This window comes from Lichenostomus cassidix, chromosome 22 (assembly GCF_008360975.1).
Source record: "Lichenostomus cassidix isolate B80296 chromosome 22, HeHo_3.0, whole genome shotgun sequence".
Taxonomy (NCBI): Eukaryota; Metazoa; Chordata; class Aves; order Passeriformes; family Meliphagidae; genus Lichenostomus; species Lichenostomus cassidix.
This window is the reverse complement of record NC_139502.1, coordinates 3574618-3601078: the sequence shown is the minus strand read 5'-3', so window position 1 is coordinate 3601078 and position 26461 is coordinate 3574618. Positions and strand designations below refer to the sequence as shown.

Sequence of the window (26461 nt, the reverse complement as noted above, 5' to 3'; positions counted from 1 at the left end):
GTCCCCACTGGGATCCAGGCTGTCCCCACCAAATCCAGGCTGTCCCCACTGGGATCCGGGCTGTCCCCACCAAATCTGGGTTGTCCCTACCGTCGGGCACGGCCTGGGCTGGGTGGGATCGGGATGCGGCCGGCAAAGCCCCAGAACAGGATATCCCAGGCTATCCCGGGCATTCCCGGGTCAATAGAAATGTTTCCGGCTCTGCTCCTGCCACTTGTTGTAGACGATGATGCCGATGACGATGGCGAACACGATGGCGACCAGCGAGAAGAAGACGATGAGGAAGAGGGCGAGGCCACTCATGGGCTCCAGCGGTGCCTCCACTGCACAGGGAACAGAGAGGGGAACATTCCTGAGAGCTGGGAATGCTGAATTCTGGGGGTTTCCCTGAGCTGGGGGAGTGGAACGACCCCACAGCTATGGATGGGACAGAGCTGGACCTCTGAGACTGGTGGTGGGATTTTGGGATGGGATTGGGGGATTTTGGGATGGGATTTTGGCATTTTGCAATGGGATTTTGGCATTTTGGAACGGGATTTTGGGATGGGAATTTGGCATTTTGCAATGGGATTTTGGAACATGATTTTGGGATGGGATTTGGGGATTTTGGAATAGGATTTTGGCATTTTGGAATTCTGGGATGGGATTTCGCCATTTTGGAATGGGATTTAAGGATTTTGGAACCGGATTTTCACATTTTGGGATGTGATTGCGGCATTTTGGAATGGGATTTTGGCATTTTGGAATGGGATTTTGGCATTTTGGAATGTGATTTTGGCATTTTGGAACAGGATTTTGGGATGGGATTTTGGAATGGGATTTTGGAACGGGATTTTGGCATTTTGGAACAGGATTTTGGGATGGGATTTTGGAATGGGATTTTGGAACAGGATTTTGGCATTTTGGAACAGGATTTTGGGATGGGATTTTGGAATGGGATTTTGGAACGGGATTTTGGCATTTTGGAATGGGATTATGGGATTTTGGAACAGGATTTTGGGATGGGATTTTGTAATGGGATTTTGGAATTTTGGAACGGGATTTTGGCATTTTGGGATGTGATTTTGGCATTTTGGAACAGGATTTTGGGATGGGATTTTGGAATGGGATTTTGGGATTTTGGAATGGGATTTTCACATTTTGGGATGTGATTTTGGCATTTTGGAACAGGATTTTGGGATGAGATTTTGGGATTTTGGAATGGGATTTTGGCACTTTGGAATGGGATTTTGGGATGGGATTCTGGGATTTTGGAACAGGATTTTGCGATATTGAAACAGGATTTTGGGATTTTGGAATGAGATTTTAGAATTTTGTAATGGGATTTTGAAACTGGATTTTGGGATGGGACTTCAGGATTTTGGAATGGGATACTGGAATTTTGGAATGGGATATTGGGATTTTGGAACAGGATTTTGGAACAGGATTTTGGCATTTTGGAATGGGATTCTGGAATGGGATTTTGGCATTTTGGGAAGGGATTTTGAAATGGGATTTTGGAACAGGATTTTGGGATTTTGAAATGGGATTTTGGAATGGGATTTTTGGACTTTGGAAAGGAATTTTGGAACGGGATTTTTGAATTTTGAAATAGAATTTTGAAATAGTATTTTGGGATTTTGGAATGAGATTTTAGAATTTTGGAATGGGATTTTGGAAATGGGATTTTGGAATTTTGAAGTAGAATTTTGGGATTTTGGAACGGGATTTCGGGATGGGATTTTGGCATTTTGGAACAGGATTTTGGCATTTTGGAACGGGACAAAATCCACCTCTCTCCCACATCCCCATCCCACCCACCCCACGCTGGCCAGAGCACGACAGACAGACCCTCACAGCAGACACCTTTGCCCCCAAAATCAGGGCTCATTTTCCCTCCCCAGCCCCAAATCCCCCCAAATCCCTGCTGCTCCCACTTCCCCAACTCCCACTCACTTCCTGGCAGCTTCAGGTTGTCCACAACAGGCAGAAACACTTCCCTGTCCCTCTTCTCCTCCTCTGGTGTCCTCTCCACCGTCAGCTGGTACAGCTTCAGCGAGATGATGTCGTGGTTGTCTGCAAAAGGGAGAAAAACACCTCCTGGGGGTTGGATGTTCATCCTTGGAAGGTTTGTGGCCAGCAGAAAGCTTTAAAGCTGCTAAAAAACTCCAAACCAGCCCAAACTGGGAGATTATGTGATTTAAAAGGACTTGGAAAGCCAAAGGAATGTGGTGCTGGCAGCATCACGAGGGCCTGGGCTCTGGGTAGGGATGTGAGAGGGAAAGGAGATTTTGTTGGAGCCAAAAATGGGCCCAGGAATGAGGTTTTGTGGGGGAAGAACTCAAATGGGGTGAAAACATCTGGAAGAGGGGCAGATCTGGCTTGGGGAGCTCTGAGGAGGTGAGGAAAGCAGAGGGTTTGGGTTTGGTGAAAACATTCCTAGGAATGCCTGGCTGCTTCTCTCCTCTGGAACAGCCAGGGATTGATCTGGAGCTGGGAAATCCAAAGGGTAACACCCAGGGATTGCTCTGGAGTTCAGAAATCCAAAGGGAAACAGCCAGGGATCACTCTGGGGCTGGCAAATCCATGCTCATCCCAAGGGTTTATCCCATGCTCATCCTGGTTTTATTCCACACTCATCCTGGTTTTATCCCATGCTCATCCCAAGGTTTTACTCCTCCCCTGGCCTGGGATCCCCAGGGAGCTCAGGAAAAGTGGGAAGCACTGCCTGGACAAACCCTCAGGGCCCAAACCAGGGCTCCTCAGGTGTCACACCAAGATCCCAACCAAGCTCCAGCAGGGAGAGGTCCTCTAATGCTCCCACAAGGCCTGAGCTCCACCTGGATCAGCTCAGGAATCCCATTGGGAGTCCCACCCAGATCCACTCAGGAATCCCAGCTGGAGCTCCACCCAGATCTGCTCGGGAATTCCATCCAGAGTCCCACTTGGATTCACTCAGGAATCCCATCCAGAACCTCACCCTGAGCTGCTCAGGAATCCCATCTGGATCTGCTTGGGAATTTCATCCAGAGCCACCTGGATCTGCTTGGGAATTCCATTCGGAGCCTCACCTGGATCCACTTGGGAATCCCATCTGGATCTACTTGGGAATTCCATTGGGAGCCTCACCTGGATCCACTTGGGAATCCCACCTGGATCTCCTTGGGAATCCCATCCTGAGCCCCACCTGGATCCACTCAGGAATTTCCCTGGAATCCCACCTAGATCAGCTTGGGAATCCCACCTGGAGCACCCCAGATCCACTCAGGAATTCCACCTGGAGCCCCCCAGATACACTTAGGAATCCCATCCAGAGCGTCATTTGGATCCACTCAGGAATCCCACCCAGATCTGCTTGGGAATCATCCCTGGAACCACCTGGATCCACTCGGGAATCCCATCCAGAGCCCTCCAGATCCACTTGGGAATTCCACCTGGTTCCACTCGGGAATCCCACCTGGAGCCCCCCAGATCCACTCAGGAATCCCACCTGGATCCACTCGGGAATCCGATCCAGAGACCCCAAGATCTGCTAGGGAATCCCACCTGGATCCACCCAGGAATCCCACCGGGAGCCCCCCAGATCCGCTCAGGAATCCCCCGGGCTGTACCTGACAGGTCGCCGGTGACAGAGGATGTCCCAAAGTAGTACCCGCGGGGCAGCCGCACCCCCGGCACGTCGATGCAGTCCCTCCACTCGTGCTTGCCGTCGATGTCGATCAGAACCTGCCGGGCCAGCAGCTCCCTGAGCCCCAGGGGGACACAAGGGAACCCCCTGGATCCCTACCCAGAGCTGCTCAGGAATCCCACCCAGAGCCCCACCCGGATCCGCTCAGGAATCCCAGCTGGAGCCACCCCAGATCCACTCAGGAATCCCATACAGAGCCCCACCCTGAGCTGCTCAGGAATCCCATCCAGATCTGCTTGGGAATCATCTCCGGAGCCACCCAGATCCACTTAGGAATCCCACCCAGAGCCCCCTGGATCCACTCAGGAATCCCACCTGGAGCCCCACCTGGATCCACTCAGGAATCCCATCCAGATCCACTTGGGAATCATCCCTGGAGCCACCTGGATCCACTTAGGAATCCCATCCAGATCTCCTCAGGAATCCCATCCAGAGCACCACCCAGATCCACTCAGGAATCCCCCCAGAGCCCCATCTAGATCCACTCAGGGATCCCACCTGGAGCCCCACCTGGATCCACTTGGGAATCCCATCCAGATCCACTCAGGAATCCCACCCAGATCCACTCAGGAATCCCCCCAGAGCCCCATTGGATCTACTCGGGAATCCCATCCAGATCTTCCCAGGAATCTCCCCAGAGCCTCACCCAGACCCACTCAGGAATCCCATGCAGAATCCAGCTGGGATGTCACAACTCACCGTCAGCCTCCTCTTGACGTAGCGGATGACGAGGAAGGTGTCGTGGTTGAGGTTGCGCACCATGGCCGTGCAGCCCCCCAGCTCGGTGGGACGCCCGTCGCGGTCGTGGTCGTAGGTCAGCGAGCCGTTGTTCACCATGGCCGAGATGTAGGGGAACACGCGCTGGGGAAAGGGACACTGCTCCAGGAGGGGCTTGGAAACCCGGAGAGCCTCGGAAACCCAGAGATGTGGTGGCCCCCGAGGAATTCACCCCATAGACAGGGCAGTCCCAAAGGAATTCTCCCCACAGACAGGGCAGCCCCAAAAGAAACTCACCCCACAGACAGGGCAGCCCCAAAGGAATTCACCCCACAGACAGGGCAGTCCTGAAGGAATTCACCCCATAGGAATCTGCTCAGCACAGCAACTGTACAACCCCAAAGTCCTGAACGCCACAGGGATCTGCTCAGCACCACACTGGATTGATCCCAAAGTCCTTTACCCCACAGGAATCTGCTCAGCACAGCAACACTATGATCCCAAACTCCATCACTCCCTAGAGATCTGCTCAGCACAACAACAGCGTGACCCCAAACTCCTTCACCCCACAGGAATCTGCTCAGCACCACACTGGAATGATCCCACAGTCTTTCAGCCCACAAGCATCTGCTCAGCACAGCAACAGCATGACCCCAAACTCCTTTACCCCCCAGGGATCCGCTCAGTACAACAGCGTGACCCCAAACTCCTTCACTCCAGAGGGATCTGCTCAACACCACATGGGAATGACCCCAAAGTCTTTCACCCCACAGGGATCTGCTCAGCACAACAACAGCATGACCGCAAACACCTTTACCCCCCAGAGATCTGCTCAGCACAATGCTGGAATGACCCTAAAGTCCTTCATCCCACAGGAATCTGCTCAGCATCACACTGGATTGACCCCAAAGTCTTTCATCCCACAGGAATCTGCTCAGCACAGCAACACTATGATCCCAAAGTCCTTCACCCCACAGGGATCTACTCAGCACCACAAGGGAATGATCCCAAACTCTGTCACTCTCCAGGAATCTGCTCAACACCATCCTGCTCCATCCCTGTGGACCCCAAACTCCTTCATTCCAGCGGAATCTGTCTCAACAATACATAGACACAATCCTGCTCCATCCCTGACCCCAAATTCCTTCATCCCAAATAATCTGCCTGAACACAACCCTGCTCCATCCCCACAGACCCAAAACCCCTTCATGCCCAAAAAATCAGCTCCACAAGACACCAGCATGGCCCCACTCCATCACTGTGGATTCCAAACCCCAAAAATCTGCTCAGTAAGACACCAGCATGACCCTGCTCCATCCCTGACCTCAAACTCCTTCATCCCAAATAATCTGCTCCACAACACACTGGCACCATCCTGCTCCATCCCTATGGATCCCAAACTGCTCCATTCCCCAAAATCTGCTCAGTGAGACACCAGCACCATCCTGCTCCATCCCTATGGATCCTGAAATCCTTCACTCCCCAAAATCAGCTCAACAAGACACCGGCATGACCCTGTTCCATCCCCATGGATCCCAAACTCCTTCATGCCAAACAATCTGCTCAACAAGAGCCCAGCACAGCCCTGCTCCATCCATATGGATCCCAAATTCTTCCATTCCCCAAGAAATCTGCTCACAAGACCCCAGCCTGACCCTGTTCCATCTCTATGGATTTCAAATTCTTCCCCAAAAATCTACTCAACAGGACCTTAGGACCATCCTGCTCTATCCCTGTGGATCCCAAACTCCTCCATTCCCCAAAATCTGCTCAATAAGACCCCAGCATGACCCTGCTCCACCCCCATGGATCCCAAACTCCTTCATCCCAAACAATCTGCTCGAGACACCAACATGACCTCACTCCATCCATACAGATCCCAAATTCCTCCATTCCCCAAAATCTGCTCAACAGGATCCCAGGACCATCCTGCTCCATCCCTAAAAATCCCAAACTCCTCCATTCCCCAAATCAGCTCAACAAGACCCCAGCACGGCCCTGTTCCATCCTTTTGGATCTCATACTCTTTCATTCCCCAAAATCTGCTCAACAAGACCCCAGAACGGCCCTGTTCCATCTCAATGGATTTCAAATTCCTCTCTTTCCCAAAAATCTGTTCAACAGGACCTCAGGACCATCCTGCTCCATCCCTATGGATCCCAAACTCCTTCATTCCCCAAAATCTGCTCAGTAAGACATCAGCACCAGCCTGCTCCACCCCCTATGAGTCCCAAACTCCTCCATTCCCCAAAAATCTTCTCCACAAGACCCCAGCACCATCCTGCTCCATCTGTATGGATCCCAAGCTCCTCCATTCCCTAAAAATCTGCTCAACAAGACCCCAGCATGGCCCTGCTCCATCCCTATGGATCTTAAACTCCTCCATTCCCCAAAATCTGCTCAACAAGCCACCAGCACGACCCTGTTCCATCTCTATGGATTTCAAATTCCTCCCCCAAAAATCTGCTCAACAGGACCTCAGGACCATCCTGCTCCATCCCTATGGATCCCAAACTCCTCCATTCCCCAAAATCCACTCAAGCCACCAGCATGACCCTGTTCCATCTCTATGGATCCCAAATTCCTTCATCCCAAACAATCTGCTCAACAGGATCCCACGACTATCCTGCTCTATCCCTGTGGATCCCAAACTCCTCCATTCCCCAAAATCTGCTCAACAGGATCTCAGGACCATCCTGCTCCATCCCTGTGGATCCCAAACTCCTCCATTCCCCAAAATCCACTCAACAAGCCCCCAGCACGACCCCACTCCCCCCCTTAGGCTCAGCTCCCAGCCCAGAGCCCCTCTCTCTCTCCATGCAGCCTCTCCCGGCTCCCCCCGGCACTCCTGGGGCTGGCAGCAGGGCATTCCAGCCCCGGAGCAGCAGGAGGCAGTACCTGGTTTCCCGGGCTGTACCTCCTCTTCTGAGCCTGCCCTCCGGAATTAGCGCAAAGCAGGAGAGAGCACAGAGCAACACGGTCACAGAGCAGAGTCCAGCAGGGAAAATTCCCCCTGGAGCGAGCCAGGGATGGGAGCAGCCATGGGGAGAGGTGTGAGGGCCAAATCCTGGGATATGCAGCGTGGGAATGGCCTTGACTGACAGCCAAGCTGCTGCTCTGCCCTCGGGAATAAATCCTGCTTTTTGTCCTTTTGGAGGTGGGAAGGAGCAGCTGGAAACCCACAGTGACAGCTTCTACCAGGTCCTGACCCCTTCTGGCTCCTGCTCCCACATTCCACTGATTATTGCCTCTAATTAAAACCATTAATCCCGGGAAAGCAGAGCTGCCACCCCACAAATCCAGGGATCCATCCCAAATCCTGCTAATCCGGCAGCTTGGGAAGGCTTTTCCCAGCACATGGCAGGAGCTGGAGGGTTTGGGTGCTGAGAGAAACGCTGGGAGTTATTCCAGGTGTGCTCAGGGGTTGTAAAATATCAATACTGGGGTGAAACATCACCTGGTTTTGGGGGAAATTGGAATTAGGAAATCTGGAGGGGATGAAGTTGCCAGCAATAGGTTTCCCAGGAAAGCTGTGGCTGCCCCTGGATCCCTGGAAGTGCCCAAGGACAGGCTGGAGCCACCAGGATCTATGGAAGGTGTCCTTGGCCATGGCAGGGGTGGCACTGGATGGGATTTAAGGTCCTTCCCACCCAAACTATTCCAGGATTTCAGGACTCTCTGCTAACAGGGTGGGAATAGTGGGTTTATCCATCCCAGTAGTTCCTTTTCCACAGGAATGACACCTCCAAACCCCCAAACACAGCAATGTGAACGCCTTCAGACCTTTCCAAGAGGCAGAGCTACACCTGGGAGCAGGGAAAGGCTCCTCAGCCTCTACTCCAGCTCTACTCACACCTTACTCCTGGCTCAGCCCCCAAAAGCAGCATTCTCAGTGTGAATGTGGCACCATCAGCTCAGCTCTCCCTGCCCTAAAACTCTCTCCTTTGGGAAAAACTGTCCACAAATCCATCCTGGCCTTCTCCCACTTTCCCTGACAAAGACACAAACCATGGGAAAGGAATGGGAAGAGGAGGAGGAGGAGGAGCAGGGCTGAGTTCCTGGCTTTGAGGATGAAGAGCTGTGTCCAGCATTTGGGTGTGACCCACCCTGAGTGTCCCTCTGGCCTCACCTCCTGCTGCTTCTCCTCGTTGGGATAGGTGTCCACGAACACTCCCAGCCCCAGGAAGTTATCCTTGCTTCCAAACACAGGCCCTGGCAGCAAGGAGAGAGGCTGGGATGAGGCTGGGGAGCTCAGACAAAGGATGTGGTGCTCGTTATCACTGAAACCCAAATTCTGTAACTCCCTAAAATTCTGCTCAATGGGACACCAGGATGGCCCTTTCCATCCCCATGGACCCCAAACCCCTTCATCCCCAAAAATCAGCTCAGCAGGACACCAGCATGACGCTGTTCCACCCCTATGGATCCCAAACATCACCCCAAAATCTGCCCAAAAAACACTGAGACAACCCTGCTCCATCCCTGACCTCAAACCCCCTCATTCCACACAATCTTGGGTTGCATTGGGAAAGTCTTATGAACCACTCAACCCCATTTTCGTGGATATTTTCCATGAATCCAGCTTGCTCCAAGCCCCATGTGTCCAAGGTGTCCCCCAAGCCCTTCTCCCAAATTCCCAAATTGGCAGGGCTGCTGTTCACCTGGCTGCATCCTGTCCTTGGTGTACCAGATGGCAAAGCCATCCCCATTCAGGTTCTTCTTGCCCTGCCCGTGGATTTTGAAGTGCACCTGCATCTCCCAGTCCCGCAGGTAGCACGGCTGGGAGAGAGAAAAAAGGGTGGAAAATGAGGGAATGTCCTCACCATCCCTGCCACTGCAGCTCCTGCTGCCCCCTCATTCCCTGTGCTCCCTTTGCTGGTCTGGGTTTGGGATGTGAGCATGGATAAATAACCCCAGGAGACATCATTAATCCCAGGGAATGGGTTGTCACACGAGGATTAAACACCAAAATGTTTAAATTTCGACCTCATGCTCTCCCCAGGCAGCAGTAACTCCAACAAAACCAACACTCACACCCAGGAAAGCAGCAGAAAATTGCCACACTCAGGAGCAGCTGCTAATTGCAATCATTAATCATTTGCCAATTAACTCCCTGCACTGTAAGTCACAACGTTTTGTAGGAACCAGAATTCCAAGGGAAAAATCTCCCTCAGTGTTCTTTAGCAATAAGAATTGAGGCACATGGATCATTTTCCAGGATTGTTTTCCAAACCAACATGCAGTGGGTTGGATTCTGGGGCACAAAACCCCACGGATTTTACAGTATCATGTCATTTTTGGGGTTGGAAAGGATCATCCAGGTCAGGCCTCCCTCAGATTCCCAGGGGAACTCAGACCTTGTATGGACAACTGGGAGCTGAAGTGTCAGGGGCCCAAATCCCCCCATTCCCCCCCAGCCCACCCCAATTCCCACCTTGGGAATCACCTGGGAGCCTCAGACATCCCCAGCCCAACCCCCCCATGTCCCCAAAGGCCCCCAGAGTCACCCCCAACAATGTGTAGCCCTTCAATCCCACCATCTCCTCCAGCCTCCCCTTCCTGATCCCAACCCCCTCCTGCCCCAATCCCAACCCTCTCCTCCAGCCCCACTCCTCCTCCTGATCCCAATCCCAACCCTCTCCTCCAGCCCCACTCCTCCTCCTGATCCCAATCCCAACCCTCTCCCCCAGCCCCACTCCTCCTCCTGATCCCAATCCCAATTCTCTCCCCCAGCCCCACTCCTCCTCCTGATCCCAATCCCAATTCTCTCCCCCAGCCCCACTCCTCCCCATTCCGGTGCTCCCCACCCCATCCCAATCTTCTCCCGCCCCAATCCCGACCCCCTTCCCCAGCCCCCCATCCCGTTCCAGTTCCCTCCCCACTCCCAATCCCCCCTTTCCCCTCTCCCCCAGCCCATCCCGGTGTCCCCTCGACCCCAACTCCCTTCCCCATCCCCTTCCAGTCCATCCCAGTGTCCCACTCGGATCGCGATCTTCTCCTGCCCCAATCCCAACTAGTCCTCTCCAGTTCCCCCCATCCCCATCCCTGTGCCTCACTCCGGTTTCCAACCTTCTCCCTCAGCCCTCCAGCCCGTCCCGCTGTCCCCTCGACCCCAACTCCCTTCCCCAGCCCCTCTAGTTCATCCCCGTGTCCCACTCGGATCCCAACCCTCTCCTGCCCCAATCCCAATGCTCTGCTCCAGTCCCCCATCCCGGTGCCCCACTCCGGTTTCCAACCTTCTCCCTCAGACCCAGCCCATCCCGGTGTCCCCCCGGTCCCCTCCTGTCCCGATCCCAACCCTGTCCCCCTTTCATTCTAACGGCCCATTCCCGGTTCCCTCCTGTTCCTATCCCGACCCTCTCCTCCCGCCATCTCCCCCATCCCGGTGTCCCCCCGGTCCCCTCCTGTCCTGATCCCTCCCCATCCCGGTGTCCCCCCGGTCCCTCCCGTCCCGACCCCAACCCTGTCCCCAAGCCATCCCCCCATCCCGGTGTCCCCCCGGTCCCGCCGCCGTCCCCCGGTGCTCACCACTCGGTTCCACACGGCTCCCTGCTTGCTCTGCACGTCGGGGGTGAGGCGGATGAACTGGGTCATGACCATGGCGTTGCCCAGCAGGTCCCACAGCCCCGAGCTGGCCGAGCCCACACCTGCGGCCCACACGGACCGTCGGTACCGCGCACCGGCACCGGGCACCGTCCGACACCCCACCGCCCGCCCGCCCGCCCGCCCGCCCGCCCCGCTCACCCTGGTACGGCTTGGACAGCGAGTGCTCGCGTTTGAGGTGCTCCTCGGTCTGCTCGGCCCGCGGCCCGCCGAGCCCCAGCGCCACGGCCAGCAGGGCCAGCCCTGCCCGCCACCGGCCCGACGCCGCCATCTTCCCCCGCCGCGCCGTGCGGCGCTCCGCCCCGCGCGCCCATTGGCTGGTTCCGTCAGCCGTACCCCGCCCACTGGTGGAGCTGCCAATGATGATTGGTGATCTGGGCTGTCTGTCAACCGGTGGCGCGCAGAGGGTGCTGGGTGATGTAGTTCTGCAGCAGGCGGCGGGCGATGGCAGCCGCCACTGAGCAGTGTCCCTTCACCCGCCGGGTCCTACTGCCGCCCTGGCCAGCTCCTGCTGCCACCCAGGCCCTAGTGCTCCTCGGGTCCAATTCCCACCCCCAGGTGTTAGTCCCTCCTCAATTCCAGGTCCTAGTGTTCCCCCCGGATCCAATAATCCCCCCGGGTCCTAGTGTTCGCCCCCACGGCCTAATCCCCTCCCCCCGGTCCTAGTGACCTCCTAGTGTCCCCCCGCCCAGGTCCTGGTGCCCCTTAAAGTCCTGATGCCCCCCAGGTCCCGCTGCTCCCCCTCCAGGGTCCCAGTGCCCCCCAAGTCTGGTTCCCCCCAGCCAGGTCCTTTCCCCCGCCGTATCCTAGTGTTTCTGCAGATCCTCTAATCTGATTTTGCACCCCCTCCAGCTCTCAGTGTCCCTGTCCCCCCCGCCCTTGTCCCTTTCCCCAGGGGACAGCCCCCAGCCCAGCTCCAATCCCGGACAGCCAGGTACCCTCGGCCCCTTTAAGGGGCGGAACCCGCGGGGGGGGGGGCGGGGCCAGACGTGTGACGTCACTGGGTAGAGGGGGCGCGGTTGTGTTGATGATGTCATCATGGGGGCGTGGTCATGTGTGTATACCCGCGGGGGGCGTGGTCTGTCACATGATGTCATTAAAGGGCGTGGTCATGTGTGTCGTGCTTCAACGGGGCGTGGTGTTGCATGTGACATCACAGGGGCGTGGCTCCTCCTGTGCCCCCCAAGCGGAGCGTGGCTAGCCGTGTGACCCTCATCGTGGGGCGTGGCCTGTCGGGTGACGTCACCGAATGGAGTGTGCCCAGGATCGCTGCCCCTGTGCGGGGCGGAGCTCAGGGCGTGTGACGTCACTTCAAGGGCGTGGCCCGGGGTGCGGCCAGACGCCCAGAGGGGGCGTGGTCATGTGTGACGTCACATCTGAGGGCGTATCCCTGGATTAGGCTCCCGGGGGCGTGGTCATGGTCAGCACACCGTAGGGCGTGTCCTTGACTGACGTCAGCTTTGGGGGGGGCGTGGTCCGGGTTTTTTACCCCTGAAGAAGGCGTGGCCAGAGTTTCTCTCTCACCTGCCGATGCGTGTTATATACATGACGTCACCACCGGGCGTGGCCTCCAGAGGGGCGTGGCCGTGTGATGTTTGCGATGACGTCACTTTGGGGCGTGGTCAACTGGCCCCTCTCGGGGGCGTGGCGCCCGTTACCGTGGGCGTGTCCCGCGCGTGACGTCACCGCGTGGGCGCGTCCCCGTGCGTGACGCTCCCGCCAGTGCCCAACATGGCGGCGGGCGGCGGCGGCGGGAGCCCCGGCGGCGGCTCTGGGGGGTCCCCGCTCTCCCCGGCCCCGTTCCTGCCGCCGCTGCTGCTGCTGCTGGCGCTGCCCGGCGGCGCCGTGCCCGCGGCCGACACCGTGGTGCTGGGGCTGCGGCTGGAGGAGAGCACCAAGCCGGCGGCGGCGGCGGCGGCGGGGGCGGCCCGCGGGCCCATCCGGCTGACGGAGGGCAGCGAGGCCCTGCTGCGGCTGTACGGGCTGGGGCTGGGCCCGCGGGCGGCCGAGCGCGTGGCCTTCGCCGAGCTGCGCCCGGGCGGCAACGCCTCGAGCGGCAACGCCACGTGCCACGAGCGCTCGCAGGACCTGGTGGTGCGGCCGGGCCCCGCCGAGCCCCGCGACACCTCGGCGCTGCTGCGGGTGCGGGTGCAGCCGCTGCGCAAGGACGAGCGGGCCAAGACCTACGTGCTGTGCTCGCAGCGCCGGCCCGGCCAGCCCTGGCTGCCGCACCAGGGCCCCGACGGGCACGTCGTGGTGCTGGAGGAGAAGAAGTCGCTGCTGCCGCTGTGGCTGCAGGTGATCCTGATCTCGGGGCTGCTGGTGCTGTCGGGGATGTTCAGCGGGCTCAACCTGGGGCTCATGGCGCTGGACCCCATGGAGCTGCGCATCGTGCAGAACTGCGGCACCGACAAGGAGAAGCGCTACGCCCGCAGGATCGAGCCCATCCGCCGGAAAGGGAACTACCTGCTCTGCTCGCTGCTGCTGGGCAACGTGCTGGTCAACACCACGCTCACCATCCTCCTGGACGACCTCATCGGCTCCGGCATCGGCGCCGTGGTGGCTTCCACCATCGGCATCGTCATCTTCGGCGAGATCGTGCCGCAGGCGCTCTGCTCGCGGCACGGGCTGGCCGTGGGCGCCAACACCATTATGGTCACCAAGTTCTTCATGCTGGTGACGTTCCCGCTGTCCTACCCCATCAGCAAGCTCCTGGACTGCATCCTGGGCCAGGAGATCGGCACCGTCTACAACCGGGAGAAGCTGGTGGAGATGCTGAAGGTGACGGAGCCCTACAACGACCTGGTGAGGGAGGAGCTCAACATGATCCAGGGCGCGCTGGAGCTGCGCACCAAGACGGTGGAGGACGTGATGACCCCGCTGCAGAACTGCTTCATGATCAACAGCGACGCCATCCTGGACTTCAACACCATGTCCGAGATCATGGAGAGCGGCTACACGCGCATCCCGGTCTACGAGGACGAGCGCTCCAACATCATGGACATCCTCTACGTCAAGGATTTGGCTTTTGTGGACCCCGATGACTGCACGCCCCTCAAGACCATCACCAAGTTCTACAACCACCCCGTGCATGTTGTCTTCCACGACACCAAGCTGGACGCCATGCTGGAGGAGTTCAAAAAGGGTGAGGAGGGGTCACTGGGGTGTTGATTCCTTCCAGCTGGGAGCAAAACTTCGGGGGGTTTTGCTCTCCAGAGCTGGAGCTGCCCGTGCTGGGGGTCTCCAGGGACTGGGGGTCACGATCCCAATGGGATGAGGCTCCTGGGGATGTGTCACTGCGGTGCTGGGGACAGGCAGGGCATCACCAAACCCTAGTGCCAACCCACATTTCCGGGGTTTGGCGCTTCCCCGTGCCCAGCACCAGCCTCCAGGAGCATTTCGGGAATGTTTCCTTGCTCCTTGTTTTCAATTATCGGCGCCGGAGGCCTTTGGAGAAGTGCTTGGAAAATCGCTGGGCTCATGGTTTGGGTTTGGCTCCCTCCTCCGGGCCCTTCCCTGCGGCTGGGAACGGCCGGGGCTGCTCGGAGGTGCCTCCGTCCCCGCGCTGCCTCCCGCTCGGGGCACGGAAAAGCGGCAGCAGGAGCGGGATGCTGCGCACAGGACAGCTCCCAGGCGGGATTTGCCCTTCCCAGGCTTCTTTCCCAAGATTTTCCAGCCCTGCCCGGCTCCTGCGTCAGGCCGGGATGAAGGAAAGCTCCCGGCTGTGGAGCAGCTGTGCCGGGGGAGGCCGGGCTTGCCGTGACCCCGAGCGCTCCGCGGCTCCCCTTACATCCCGAGAGGCTCGGGCAGAGCCGCCGGCTTTGTGCGACATTCCAGGGGGGCTGTGCTGCGGTTTAGGTGTTCTACACCCCTCCGGGGGCGGCAGCTCGGCTCCAGCCTGGGTGAGGGTTTGGGAGCTGGGAGATCCAAGCCGAGCTGGCCGAGGCTGTCCTGCTCCACCCCAGTTCCCAAATCCAGTGCGGGGAAGCAGAGTTGCTGATGGGTTTGGAGTTATCCCGGCTGCTGGCAGCGGCTTTCCCCGCGCGGATCCTGATTAAGGGATTTAACCTCCCTCCTTCCGGGCACAAAGCCTGTGCTGTTATTTTTCCATCGCCGGCTCAGGAGCTGGGAATTTGTGGGGCTGGTTTGGAGGCGAGCCCCGCAAATTCCTGGAGGATTCGGCTCCCTGGCCAGGCTGTGCCCTCGCTGCCCCGGTCAGGACCTGGGGCAGAGGCAGGAGGTGCATCCAGAAGGACTAATTAACTGCCTGTGCTTCTGGTTGTGCTAATTGTGGGGTTGGAGCTCTCCCCAGGGCCACGGGGCTGTCACAGGTGCTGCCCTTGGGGTGACAATTCCCACATCCAACCTCCTCCCGACCTTCTGCTCTCAGCTACACCCTGCACGGGGCTTTGAGTGGGGAGCTTCCCTCTGGAGCCAGGCTGGGAGAGCTCAGAGCCCTTCCTGTGCCTAAAGGGGCTCCAGGAGAGCTGGAGAGGGACTGGGGACAAGGGCTGGAGGGACAGGACACAGGGAATGGGGACACACTGGGAAAGGGGAGATTGAAATGGGATTTTGGGCAGGAATGAGGGTGGGGAGGGCTGGGATGGAATTCCCAGAGGAGCTGTGGCTGCCCCTGGATCCCTGGAGTGTCCAAGGCCAGGCTGGAGCACCCTGGTCCATGAAAGGTGTCCCTGCCCATGGCAGGGGTGGCACTGGATGGGATTTAAGGTCCCTCCCAGCCATTCCATGATTCCATGACCACCCCATGGGGACCTCCCTGCCTCTCTGGGTGCTGCTCCCCCTCGCCACGAGGCTCCCAAAGGTGGTCCCAGGCTCTGTCCCCAGCCGGTGATCCCAACCCAGCCCTCCGGTGCCCTTTGCCCGGCGCTTGGGGCTCCTGGGGCTGTGTTTGCTGTGTTTGCTCTCCACGGCCACTCCCTGCCCTGCTCATCCCTCCCTGACTCACCTGGGCTGGCCCAGCCCCAGTGTCACCTGTCCCCACCACACCCCACCCCATAAAGGGGTTGAATGGCCCCAGCGGCAGCTCGTGGCCTTTCCACCCCTCCAGGCACCACCTTTTCCCTTCCTTGTGGCTGAGGGAGGAGGAAAAGGGATTTCTGAGGCGCCCTGCCCTAAAATGAGCTTTTCCTGGGTGCCTGTGGCTGCTGGCTCTGGAATTAAAGAGTGGAAAGGGTCAGGGAAGGCAGGTTTGGGATGGAGCCAGAGCAGGAAACAGCCAGGACACTCCTGGGAGGAAGGGAAAGTGGCTTTATTTTGGGATGAGGTCAGGGAGGGAATGCAGTCTCCTCCGTGCCTCAGTTTCCCCAGGCTAAGCACACTGGTCCTGTGGGTGCTGCTGCAGTTTTCCACGTGGCCTCGTGGCTTCTCTCCCTGAATTCCTCATCCAAGGAGCTTTTCCCGTGTGATTTTGGGACAGAGCAGGAGGAACATCAGCCCAGCTGGGGCAGCTGGGGCAGGATCCAGCATTTGGGATTCAGCTGGAATGAGCTACGCTCCATCCTGCCAGCTCGGGATGAGGCTGGCAGGGCCAGGGGAGCCAGGAATCCAGGGCTGGAAGGTTTTGCTGCCATCAGGGACCCTTGGCTCCCTTCCCTGGGTGCTTTGGCTCCGGGAGTCAGTGGCACCAGGTGTCCCAGAGCGATTCCTCCGGGATGGGGTCAGCCTGGCAGAGCTGCCAAGGGAGCTGGGAGAGGGAGGGATGCTGCGTGAAACCTAATTCTTGGTGGAATCCTACAGCCCAGTTTCTCCAGGACGGGGTCAGAGCTGCCTGGGGAGTTGGCAGAGAGAGGGATCCTGCAGGAAACCCAGTTCCTGGTGGAATCCCACAGCCCAATTTCTCTGGAATGGGGTCAACCTGCGAGAGGTTGGGATCCTGCAGGAAACCCAATTCCCGGTGGGATCCCACAGTCCAGGACGTTTCTCTGGAATGGGGTCAGCCTGGGTGAGATTGGGATCCTGCAGGAAACCCAATTCCCGGTGGGATCCCACAGTCCAGGACGTTTCTCTGGAATGGGGTCAGCCTGGGTGAGATTGGGATCCTGCAGGAAACCCAATTCCCGGTGGGATCCCACAGTCCAGGACGTTTCTCTGGAATGGGGTCAGCCTGGGTGAGATTGGGATCCTGCAGGAAACCCAATTCCCGGTGCAGTCCCACAGCTCACGGTGACCTGTCTGCTCAGGTGACATCTAGGGAACTCCCAGCCAATCCCACATCCCAAGGCAGCTCCCAAGTGCCTTCAGCCTCCTAGGCACCTCTGGCCCAGCCTTAATTACTGCCATGGGCTTAATTAGCGTCATTACCCTGGGAATGAGCACCCAGCCCAAGGGCTGGTTTAGATTTTAATGGGTTTATTGCTCTGGGGAGGGACAGGCTGGGACATCCCAGGGCTGGGGCATCTTGGGGACATCCCGGGAGTCTCCCTCGACAACATCCCGCTATAATGCTGGAAAATTTCCACAGGGAAATCCCACCTGGCCATCGTGCAGAAGGTGAACAACGAGGGTGAGGGTGACCCCTTCTACGAGGTGCTGGGGCTGGTGACACTCGAGGACGTCATCGAAGAGATCATCAAGTCCGAAATCCTGGACGAGTCTGACACCTACAGTAGGTTTTGTGGCTCCCATCCCCTGCTGGGGGGTCCCTCGTGGTCCCCTCGGGTCTGACCCTCTGCTCTCCACAGCCGACAACCGCAGCAGGAAGAGGGTGAACAACCAGAAGAACAGAAGGGACTTCTCGGCCTTCAAGGACCCTGACAATGAGCTGAAGGTCAAGGTGTCCCCCCAGCTGCTGCTGGCTGCCCACCGCTTCCTGTCCACTGGTCAGTCTGGGTTTGGGAGGCTCCCTGTGGTGCAGGACACCCCCAGGGAGGGTTCCTGGATGGAGCTGGGGGAGATCAGGGTGTCCTCATGTCCCTGCCAGCTCTGGTCACTGCAACTCACTTCACTTTTGGGGTGAAGAAATTTGGGGTCTTGTGCCCCTTTTTGTTCTGTTCCCTGCCAGAATGGGAGGGAACAAGGCTGGGGATGGGTGTTGTGATCCCTCAGGTCTTGTTGGCCTCTTTGGGACCCCTGGGATGGACATTCCGGCCCTCTGGAGTCCCCTGGGGTGGGAATCCTGGTCTTTCAGGTCTCCAACACTATCCCAGGATGGGAATTCCAGCCCCTCGGGTCTCCTACACCATCCCAGGTTGGGAATTCCAGGCCCCTGGGCCTCGTTGGCTTCTTTGGGACCCCTGGGATGGACATTCCAGCCCTTTGGAGTTCCCCAGGATGGGCATCCCAGCCCCTCAGGGCTCCTGCAGCAGGCTGAGCAGGGCCCTGTCCCTCTGCAATGATCCCATTCCCAAGGCTCTGCTGCAGCCCTGGAGCTGGGATTGGATATCCATCAGCCCATCCTGAGGGATTCCCCTCCACCCTGAGGGATGAACACCATCCCTGACCCCTTCCCCCTCTGCAGAGGTGACGCTCTTCACCCCCAACTACATCTCGGAGAAGATCCTGCTGCGGCTCCTCAAGTACTCCGACGTCATCCAGGAGCTGAAGTTCGACGAGGAGAACAAGAAGTCGCCGCGACACTTCCTGTACTGCAAGAACAAACCCGCCGACTACTTCATCCTCATCCTGCAGGTGCTGGGGGTGGGAATTCCCAGGGGATCCAGCCGCGGGAAGGCTGTGGGACAGGGATGTCCTTCCCAGGGATTGACGCTGTCTCTCCCGGCAGGGCAAGGTGGAGGTGGAGGCTGGCAAGGAGTGCATGAAGTTCGAGGCTGGGGCGTTTTCCTACTACGGAGTGATGGCCCTGAGCCCCACGCCGGGGGCTGGTGAGTGTCCCCAGAGCCTCCCTGGGACATTCCCGAGGTTCCAAACCTTCCCAGAGCCATCCTGGGGGACAGCATGGCTCCCCTTGGAATGCTGGAATGGTTGGGAGGGAGCTTGAGGTTTCCTCTATCAGGGACACCTTCCCTGTCCCAGGCTGCTCCAGCCTGGCCTTGGACACTCCAGGGATCCAGGGGCAGCCACAGCTTCTCTGGGAATTCCATCCCATCCCTCCCCACCCTCATTCCTGCCCAAAATCCCATTTCAATCTCCCCTTTCCCAGTGTGTCCCCATTCCCTATGTCCTGTCCCTCCAGCCCTTGTCCCCAGTCCCTCTCCAGCTCTCCTGGAGCCTCTTCAGGCACAGGAAGGAGCTCTGAGGTCTTCTCTGGGCAACCTAACTGCCATCATGGGCAAAAATTCCTTCCCAAAATCCCATCTAAACCAGCCCATGGAATCCTGGAATGGTTTGGGCTGAAAGGGACCCTAAATCCCACCCCATTTCCATGGGTAGGGACACTTTAATTATCCCAGATTGCTCCAGCCTGGCCTTGGACACTCCATGGATCCAGGGGCACCACAGCCTCTCTGGGAATTCCATCCCAGCCCCTCCCCATCCTTATTCCTTCCCAAATCCCATCTGAATCTCCCCTTTCCCAGTATGAAGCCATTCCCCCTGAGCATGTCTGGGTCCCCAATTCTCACAGGTGTCCTGGATGTCACCGTGTCACCCTCCCACATTCCCAGGGGACAGAGCTGCCCCTCCTGGCCTTGTCCTCCACCTCTGCCCCCAGCCCCAATTCCAGGGCAGTTCCAGGGTCCCTCTTTGCCTGGGGACAGGTCCTGTGCCAGCCCTGCTGTCACCTGTGGCACCCTTGGGGTTGTGTCCCTTGTGTCCCCTGGGCTGTGCCAGCTCCTGGTGCCCACCCTCATGCCTCTGGAGGACGGAAAACTGTCCTGGTGTCACCCAGCCCTGCTCCTGGTGACATTGGGAGCCCCTGGGGTGGTGTCCCTTGTGTCACCCAGGCCAGCTCCCTGTGCCCACCCTGGAGGATGGAAAACTGTCTTGATGTCACCCAGCTCCACTCCTGGTGACACTGAGGTCCTGCACCCCCTGGGCTTGTGTCCCTTGTGGCCCCCAGGCTGTGCCACTTCCTGGTGCCTCTGGAGGATGGAAAACTGTCCCAGTGTCACCCAGCCTCACTCCTGGTGACATTGGGGTCCTGCACCCCCTGATGTCCCCTAGGCAAGAGGAGCAGGGGGCTGGCACCAGCTGGCACCCATAGCTGAGGTGTCCCTGTCCCCCTCCTGTCCATCATTCCCGTGTCACCCTGACTTCCCAAACACATTCCCCGTAATTCCCACCCCATTCCTCATCCCACATGGGGTGCCTGAGCCACCAGTTTGGGGATCCCAGTGCCCCTGGGCTGGGATTGTCCCCCGGTCCCTTGTCCCCTGGCTGGAGCAGGAGGGGGACAAGTTTTCCTGCTGGCTCTGTGGGATTTTGGGACAAAGCAGGAGAAACATCTGGCCGTGGATCAGCTGGAATCCCAGCCTGAAACTAAACCTAAACAACTTCCACGAGGGAATTCCAGAAACCATTTCTGGCTCTGGAATGGGGCAAAATATGAGAAGAGTTTAACTTTTAGAATCCCAGGCTCAAACTAAACCTGAATAACGTCCATGAGGGAATTCAGGAAACCAGTTCTGGCTTTGGAATGGGGCAAAATATGGGAAGAATTTAACTTTTAGAACCCTAGCCTAAAACTGAACTTAAACAACTTCCATGAGAGAATTTGGGAAACCAGTTCTGGCTTGGAATGGGGCAAAATACAGGAATGATGGGCTATTATGAGGTGGTCATGGCTGGATATGGTCTGGGCTGAGTCCTGGGGAGAGCAGATGGGATTGGGAATGTCAGGGGATGCAAATGAGTGACCCCAACCTCTGTCCCACCGGCATTGGGAGGGTTGGGTGACCCAGGTGGGTGACCCCAGCCCCTGTCCCCCCAGAGATCCGCTCCCCGTCCCACGTGAGCGGCCTGAACCGCTCGGCCTCGCTGAGCTACCACGAGCGCTCGGACTCGGCGTCGTCGCCGGTGAGCGGCAGCAACAACCAGCTCAACGCGGCGGGCGCCCAGTACGTTGCTGACTTCAGCGTGCGCGCCCTCACCGACCTGCAGTTCGTCAAGGTGAGCTTCCCGGCGGGAACGGGGCCGGGAAAATCCCCGAGTGGGATCCGTGACCCCGGGAATACCCCTGGAGCAGCAGGATCCCTGACCCTGGGAAAACCCCCGAAGCAGCAGGATCCCTGACCCTGCTCCCTAGGAATGCAGCCAGGAAAAGCCCCAGAGTGGGCTCATTCCTGACCCCGGGAATGTGGGAATACCCCTGGAGCAGTGGGATCCCAGAGCCTGTTCCCCAGGAATGCAGCCGGGAAAAGCCCTGGAGCAGTGGGCACCCTGACCCCATTCCCCATGAGAACCTCTGGAGCAGGATCCCTGACCCCAGTCCCCATGAGAACCTCCGGAGCAGGATCCTTGACTCCATTCCCTGGCAATATGGCCAGGAATACCCCCATAGAAGTGGGATCCCTGACCCCATTCCCCAGGAATACCCCTGGAGCAGCAGAATCCCTGACCCCGTTCCCTGGGAATATGGCTGGGAAAACCCCCAGAGCAGGATCCCTGACCCCATTCCCCAGGAATACCCTCAGACTGGGATCCCTGACCCCATTTCCTGGGAATATGGCCGGTAGAACCCCCAGGGCAGTGGGATCCCTGACCCCATTCCCCAGGAATTACCCCAGACCAGGATCCCTGACCCCATCCCGCTGTCTCCCGGTGCAGATCACGCGGCAGGAATACCAGAACGGCCTGATGGCCTCCCGCATGGACAGTTGCCCCCAGTCCCCCGACAGCAACGCCCCCAAACCGGACCCGGGCATCCCGGAGAAACCGGAGCCCTCGGCGCCCGCGGACGAGACCACGAGTCTGCTGAACGAGAGGAACTGCCTGAGCCGCCGGAGCAACCACAGTGCCCTGGAGAACTCCATCTGACCCCGGCCCCGCCGGCGCGCTCCGCACGGCGCGCAGGGACCCTTTTCCCGGTAGGAATCGCTCCGTGCCGGACGGGCCGGGATGAGCCGGAGGCGGCGGCGGGGATGGAGGAGCTGGGATTCGCTGCTGCTCTCCGGACTGGCTTGTTTTGGAATTCATGGAAGCGGCGCCATCTTTGCCGGCACCGCGCCGACGGCTCAGGGAGATTCGGGTCTCATTTGCTGCCCTGGGGACCCTTGGGATGGACATCCTGACCCTGCCAGGACCCTTGGGATGGACATCCTGACCCTGCCAGGACCTTCGGGATGGACATCCTGACCCTACCAGGACCCTTGGGATGGACATCCTGATCCTGCAAGGACCCCTCGGATGGACACCCTGACCTGCCAGGACCCTCGGGATGGACATCCTGATCCTGCAAGGACCCCTGGGATGGACATCCTGACCCTGCCAGGACCCTCAGGATGGACATTCCGACCTGCCAGGACCCCTGGGATGGACATCCCAACCTCCTAGGACCCCTGGGATGGGTGTCCTGGCCCCTTGGGTCTTGTTTGCCACCATAGGACCCCTGGGATGGACATCCTGACTCTACCAGGATTCCCTGGATGGAGATCCCGACCCTTCAGGGCCACCCAGGATGGACATCCCAGCCCTCCTGGTCTCCTACACCGTCCCAGGATGGGCATCCCCAGCCCCTCGGGTCTCGTCTGCTTCTTTGGGATCCCCAGGATGGACATCCTGTTCCTTTGGGGTCCTCCAGGATGGGAACCCCACCCCCTCGGGTGGGAATCAGGGCCCCTCAGGTCTCCTGCGCCATCCCAGGATGGACATCCCAACCCCTCAGGTCTCCTACACCACTTTGGGATGTTCCAGGTTGAGCATCCCGGCCCTTTGGGGTCCCCCAGGATGGGAATTCGGGTGTCCTACACCATCCCAGGATGGAATCCTGGCTCTGCCGGGTGTCCTACACCCTGCTGGGACCCCGGGATAGGTGTCCCTGTCCCTTGGGCCTGATCTGCCACGCTAGGATCCCCCAGGATAGGAATCCTAGCCCTTTAGGGTCTCCTACACTATCCTGGGACAGGAATCCCGGCCCTTTGGGGTTTCCTACACCATCCTGGGACAGGAATCCCGGCCCTTTGGGGTCTCCTGCAGCTCTCTAGGACCCCCGGAATGGGAATCCCAGCTCTTTGGGATCCCCTACACCATTTTGGGTCCCCCAGGAAGGGCATCCCGGCCCCTCAGGGCTCTCACACCGCTCCGGGATATCCTGGGATGGGAATCCCGGCCCCTCTCCGGTGTTTTGGGATCTCCCAGGACAGCAGCGTTCCCTTCTCCGCGCCCACCCCCCTTTTCCCGCTGGCCCGGGGGGCTCTGGGGGACGCGGGGATGGGGAGCTGGGGACCCCCGGAGCCAGCCCGGGACCCCCGGGGGCTCACAGCGTCCCAGGGGGCTCCGGTGCCTTCCCCCCCCAGCCCGGGGGTGTCTCAGGGTCTCGGGGTTCGGGGTGTGGATTTCGGGGTGACACAGCGCTAGTGACCAAAGTTGTACAGGCAGGAGGGGGCCGAGGGTCTCCCCAAACCCCCCGGGACCCCCCGGTTGAGGGGCAGGGAGGGGGGAGACCCCCCCCTAAAATAAGCACAAGTTCCCTGGGTGAACTCCAGTAAGTTATTGGGAGAAGGTTTAATTATTTTTGTTAATCACATCTCGACGATCAGTTCCTAGGTCCTTCCGCGGGGAGATTTTAGAAATAATAATAATAATTAATAATAATAATTAATAATAATAATAAGCCAGGGCAAAAAAAAACCAAACAAAAAAAAGCAAAAAAAAAAAAAAAAGCCCCTTTTTTATTAAATCTTCCTCTATGCAAACCCCCCCCTTCCTCCCCCGGGAATTCCTATTTATTGTTCAGGTTTGATTTGTATATTTGGGGAGCACGGGCCCCGGGGGGGGCGGGGGGGGCCGGGCCTCCCCCTCCCGGTTCTGCCCCCCCCTCTCCCGCCGCCCCCTCCCGGTTGTGAAACCGACCGTGGAATTTTATTTCATGGGGTTTTTTGAGGGTTTTTTTGCCAGATGGGTTAATAAAAATCTATATCTGTACCTGGGTGCTCTCCGTGCTCCGTGAGGGGCGCCCGGTTACCGGGGGGGGCGGGCAGGGCGGGCGGGGATTGGCTGTGCTCGCTGAGGCGGGGAGGCGCGTGATTGGCTGCAGGGCGAGGGGAGGCGGGGCTATGGGGGAAAGGTGGGTGGTGATTCGCTGCGGGGCAGAGGGGGCGGGACAGCGGGGGGAGCGCGGGTGGTGATTGGCTCGGGTGGGAGCGGGCGGGGCGCGGCGGCGGGACGGGCAGTAGGAGCTGCGTGAGGGGGCGACGGCGGGACCGGGACAGGGACCGGGATCGGGACAGGGACCGGGACAAGGACAGGGACAGGGCCGGGGCTCGGAGCCGGCCGCTCCACCCCGGCCCGGGTGCCCCGGCATCACTGGAGCCTCGGGGATGGATCCCTACCCGCCCTTTCCAGAGCCCCCGACCGAATCCGGGGGAGGATCCCGGGGCCACCACTCGGCGCCTGCACACCCCTGGAAGTGCCCAAGGCCAGGTTGGACGGGGCTTGGAGCAACATGGGACAGTGGGAGGTGTCCCTACCCATAGCACTGGATGGGATTTAATAACCAAAGCATTCCGTGGTTCCATGAGGTCCCACCCGTGTGGAGGTGCTGGTGACGCTGGGGGTGTCAGGCCCTGGTGGAGATCCTCATCAGCCGCAGGAGTTCGGCACACCCCAGACCATGGAAGAACGGGAACGGGGTGGGTGTCCCACCCGGTTAGATCCCCGTGGAATCCCTCCGAACCATCCCAGCAGGAACCGGAGCCCTTCCACCGCGGAATTCACTGCTCCGACAAACGCTGCTGTCCACTTTTTAGTGCTTTCTTTAGGAAATAAAAGCCCCTGGAAGGCGCGGGAGGACCTGCACGTCCCTCCTGGGGTGACCCCGGCACCGGGCGGAGGTGACACAGGCAGAGTGTCACCCCGGGGCTGTGTCGTCCATGGGGGTGGCTGGGCTGTCCGGTGTCCCCTCAGGTGTCCAGCAGGTCCCGCACGGCCGGGTGGGCTCCGTCCCGGGGTAGCCTGCCCCGGGCATCGCGGAGGGCAGCGAGGGCCGGGCGGTGCCGCAGGAGGAGAGCGCAGAGCTCGCGGTGGCCCTGCTCGGCAGCCTGGGGACACCTCCGTCACCCCCGGCTGACACGGAGACCCCTGAACCCCCCGAAACGCAACCCTGGGGGAGGAGAACCCCTGTGCCTCCACCCACTTTGGGCAGGGGGATCCCTCCGAGCCCCCCACCCATCTTACGTGACAGAGGGAAACCCCCCCATTGCTCCCACCCACTCTGTGCGGAGGGCTCCACCTGTGCCCCCCACCCACAGAAAGGGGACTCCCTGTGCCCCCCACCCACCTCGGACAGGCTGATGTGGGAGGGGGACCCTCCATGTCCCCCCGCCTTGTACGGATGTCCCCCGTGCCCCCCACCTTGTGCAGCCCGGTCCTGCCGTCGCCGTCGGTGGCCGCGGGGTCAGCGCCGTGCTCCAGCAGCAGCTCGGTGACAGCGCGGTGGCCGCAGTAGCAGGCGCGGTGCAGCGGGGTGGCCCCGCCGGGGGTCCGCGCGTCGCAGGGAGCGCCCCGCTCCAGCAGCAGCCGGCAGACCCCCAGGTGCCCGTTCCGGCTGGCGTAGTGCTGCGGGGATGGAGGGCTGGGCGAGGGGGCCGCGACCCCCGGGACCCCCGTACCAGCCGGGTACCCAACGGGTCAGGTATCCCCGGTGTAGCCCCGTTTTCCCCGTACCAGGGCAGTGTACCCGCCAGGCTGAGACCCCCAGGACCCCCCGTACCAGGGCCGTGTACCCGCCAGGCTGGGACCCCCAGGACCCCCCGTACCAGGACCGTGTACCCGCCAGGCTGGGACCCCCGTGCCCCCCAGAACCCCCGTACCAGGGCCGTGTACCCCGCCAGGTCGGGCTCCGCGGGGTCCCCGCGCCGCTCCAGCAGCTTCAGCACCCGCGCCTCGTCCCCGTCCCGCGCCGCCGCCCAGATCCCTGCGGGCAGCGGGGCTGGCTCAGACAGAGACCCCCGGGCCCGCCCCGAGACCCTCAGAGCCCCGCCGGTACCGGTACCCCAGCCCAGAGCTCCCCCGGTGTCCCTCCGGTACCGGTGCTGCAGCCCTGCCCGTGCCCCTGCTGTACCCCAACCCCTGCCCAGAGTCCCCGGGTACCCCCGATACCCCAACCCAGAGCCTCCCGAGCTCCCCGGTACCGGCACCCCGGCCCCCCAGAGCCCCCCGGACCCCGCTCGAAGTCCATCTCGGACAGGCTCTGGTGCACGCTGGGCACGGCCACCCGGCCCGGGCAGCACGGACCGGCCATCGCCACCCGGCCGGGGCAGCACGGACCGGGCGGCGAGTGCCGACCACCGGCCATGGCCCCGCCGGTACCGGGGGGACGGGGGAGACGGAAAAGGCCGAGGGGAGACGGAAAGGGCCGAGAGGAGACGGGGGGAGGCGGAGAAGGCCGAGAGAAAACGG

At 59.7% G+C, this 26461-nt stretch overlaps 3 protein-coding genes and 1 long non-coding RNA gene across 5 annotated transcripts; 2 read left to right on the top strand and 2 right to left on the bottom strand.

The window, feature by feature from the left end:
* Positions 1-6: 6 nt before the first annotated feature.
* LMAN2L (lectin, mannose binding 2 like) lies at positions 7-11299 on the bottom strand. Of its 2 annotated transcripts, XM_085080504.1 has the most exons (9): positions 11129-11299; positions 10913-11031; positions 9046-9163; positions 8514-8596; positions 7283-7315; positions 4367-4528; positions 3591-3705; positions 1936-2055; positions 7-323 (listed from the first exon to the last, which is right to left on the bottom strand). In XM_085080504.1, exons 1-9 carry the CDS (start codon positions 11256-11258, stop codon positions 181-183), a joined length of 1023 nt encoding a protein of 340 aa, XP_084936630.1. In that variant the 5' UTR covers positions 11259-11299; the 3' UTR covers positions 7-180. The 2 variants fall into 2 exon arrangements, with proteins under 2 accessions (XP_084936630.1, XP_084936631.1); XM_085080505.1 differs by lacking the exon at positions 7283-7315.
* Positions 11300-12698: 1399 nt separating this feature from the next.
* On the top strand, positions 12699-23986 carry LOC146428063 (metal transporter CNNM4-like). The gene is made up of 7 exons (XM_085080465.1): positions 12699-14132; positions 17469-17612; positions 17689-17826; positions 18465-18634; positions 18729-18828; positions 20835-21013; positions 21671-23986. The coding sequence occupies exons 1-7, from the start codon at positions 12719-12721 to the stop codon at positions 21878-21880; spliced, it is 2355 nt and encodes a 784-aa protein (XP_084936591.1). The 5' UTR covers positions 12699-12718; the 3' UTR covers positions 21881-23986.
* A 207-nt stretch (positions 23987-24193) lies between these two features.
* On the top strand, positions 24194-24845 carry LOC146428062 (uncharacterized). Its single transcript, XR_014856193.1, has 2 exons — positions 24194-24484; positions 24564-24845. It is a non-coding gene; the product is annotated as an uncharacterized LOC146428062 (long non-coding RNA).
* On the bottom strand, positions 24794-26376 carry ANKRD39 (ankyrin repeat domain 39). Its single transcript, XM_085080466.1, has 4 exons — positions 26225-26376; positions 25873-25976; positions 25415-25618; positions 24794-25101 (listed from the first exon to the last, which is right to left on the bottom strand). Exons 1-4 carry the CDS (start codon positions 26355-26357, stop codon positions 24964-24966), a joined length of 579 nt encoding a protein of 192 aa, XP_084936592.1. The 5' UTR covers positions 26358-26376; the 3' UTR covers positions 24794-24963.
* Between the last annotated feature and the right edge of the window lie 85 nt (positions 26377-26461).